Raw genomic sequence first — 2,161 nt, forward strand, 5'->3', positions numbered from 1 at the left:
AAGCTATGGGACTAACATAATGAGGGATATGGAACTACTTACAGAGAAGTGAAATATGCCATTTTCAGGAGTGATAATGATGTATACTGTACCTGGTTTCAGGTTTTTAAAAACATGCTAGTTTTTTCAGCAATGCTTAAGTAATGATTAAAGTTAAGTGCTGAAAATGAACTTTTATCTCTTAATTCCTTTTCACAGGAATTAGAAAAGTCATTTTCTAAAATTGTCTTTATATACTGACAATGGTTTTAATTTTACACAGATGTATAAGAAGTTAATGAAAATTGTCAGATTAATTTTGTCCTCTGGCAGAGGAACAGGGAGTAGTATGCACCCCTATAGGCATGAGAGGAATTGCCCTTTTGTCACTTCATGACTTTGCAGGCTGAACTGTATGGAACTTTAACTAGAAAAAAAGTTTTGGTAAAGTTTGCTTATGAGTGTGGTCCAGTCTTCTAGTGGGCTTAAGTAGTTTGCTTTAATTTGAATACAATGGAGATTGCATTAATTGAATTTCTAAGTATCAGTTATGTATATTGCTGATTTAAAACCATCTTTTTTATCACCATATAGATGCACTAGGAACTAAAATATGATGGGAACAGGGGAAGAAAATCCAACCTGGTTAATGCAAGTTGTATCTAATTTTGAGCTGTACCTCTTGCCATACTATAGTTTACTAATTCTGAAACATAACTTGAGCAGAGAATCTGTTCCAGAAAAATATATTCTAATTGCAACAGTCTAGGTAAAATCTCTAGAATCTTTTTCTTTTTTGGAGTGCATCTTAACCAAAGAAGAGTAAAAATGTTAAAAGGTTGTAATTTGGAAAGAGTCATGAGATGCTGCTTCTTCGTTTTTGTTTGTTGGGAGTTTTTTGTGTATTTTTTTTTTTCCACTCATGTATGGTTTGTTTTTTCTTGTGTTTTTTACCTGCAGGGATGCCTGCAGTTTGTAATCCAGGCATGGTACCTGTGGCAATACCACCTCCTGCCGTCAACCCTCAGCATCTGTGTAATGAAGAGGACCTGAAATCTATCCAGGACATGTTTCCCAACATGGACAGGGAAGTAATCCGCTCAGTGCTAGAAGCTCAGAGGGGGAACAAGGATGCAGCTATCAACTCCTTGCTTCAGATGGCTGAAGAATCATAGATGCCTACTTTCTGCATAGTCCCCGTCCTCAATGCCACTTATTTTTACTTGCCAAGCCAGGGATTTAGCTAAAGGAAGAATTTCCCAACAGTTTCCTGTTAGCATATCTTGTGTGAAAGATTATATCCCTTTTTCCCTGGACATTTGGATCTTTTTCACTGTTCTTTCTCAATCTGTACATACTCAGTTTAGCTTATGTCCTACAGTATCGCATTGAAGCATCTTTACTATCAGCTGTGCCCTGTGTGGCTATATTCTGGTGGGCTGGAGAGCAATGCTGCTTTTTTCCTTCCTCTCCCCCTTTCCATAAACTTGTTCTTAAAAAGTAACTCTATGCAGTACAAGATTTACTACTGTTTGTTAGATTGAAAACAAATTATTTTCCATGGAGAGCTTGCTCTTTAAGCAGAACTGATTTGTTGAAATATTTAGGTTTCATCAGGTAGCCTATTTCTGCCAGAAATTAAAAGAAAGACCCTTTTCTTGTCCTGTGGTATTTAGTTATTGCTGTGATATATTCAACCATTTCTGACTGAAAATCTTACATTCAATAAGCTAAATTTCTTAGGTTGTGCTGCTGGTGTTTGTAATGAGCATCTTCTATTCAATCTAGTCATCGGACACCAAAGCAGTATATTCTGTGGTGTGCATTTGGGACTTTATCCTCCAGTACAATATTGTTATGTATCTGTAAAATCTTCAAAGGTAACTTTTAAGTAATACAGTATGTACTACTGTAGCAGAGAACAGAACTGAGCCCTGTTGTACTCCCACAGGTAATTGCACTCTTAACTACTACTTCTGCATTCCCACAGCTGTATAAGAGGATAAGTGCAGAAGGAAAGATTTTTGTACGTGAAAAATTACTGAAGCCATAAACAATTTTTAAAGATTTTGTCTTGCATTAAAAAAAGCAGAAATCTGTGATCTGGTTATAAGGCTTCTTTCTTTGCACCTATCTTTCAGCAAAGTTACCATTTCATATTAGTGGAAAAACTATTTTATTT

At 36.0% G+C, this 2,161-nt stretch overlaps 1 protein-coding gene across 1 annotated transcript in view; it reads left to right on the forward strand.

Moving 5' to 3' along the window:
* The window catches only part of TOLLIP (toll interacting protein), a 16,762-nt gene extending 15,442 nt beyond the window's left edge, over window positions 1-1,320 (forward strand). The window contains exon 6 of the mRNA XM_010003906.1: window positions 940-1,320. Within this exon, the coding sequence (XP_010002208.1) occupies window positions 940-1,154 (215 nt within the window). The 3' untranslated portion in view covers window positions 1,155-1,320. The remainder of the gene's footprint in view (window positions 1-939) is intronic.
* The last annotated feature ends 841 nt before the right edge of the window (window positions 1,321-2,161 follow it).

Source organism: Chaetura pelagica, unplaced genomic scaffold, assembly GCF_000747805.2.
Source record: "Chaetura pelagica isolate M959 unplaced genomic scaffold, ChaPel_1.0 scaffold28, whole genome shotgun sequence".
NCBI lineage: Eukaryota > Metazoa > Chordata > Aves > Apodiformes > Apodidae > Chaetura > Chaetura pelagica.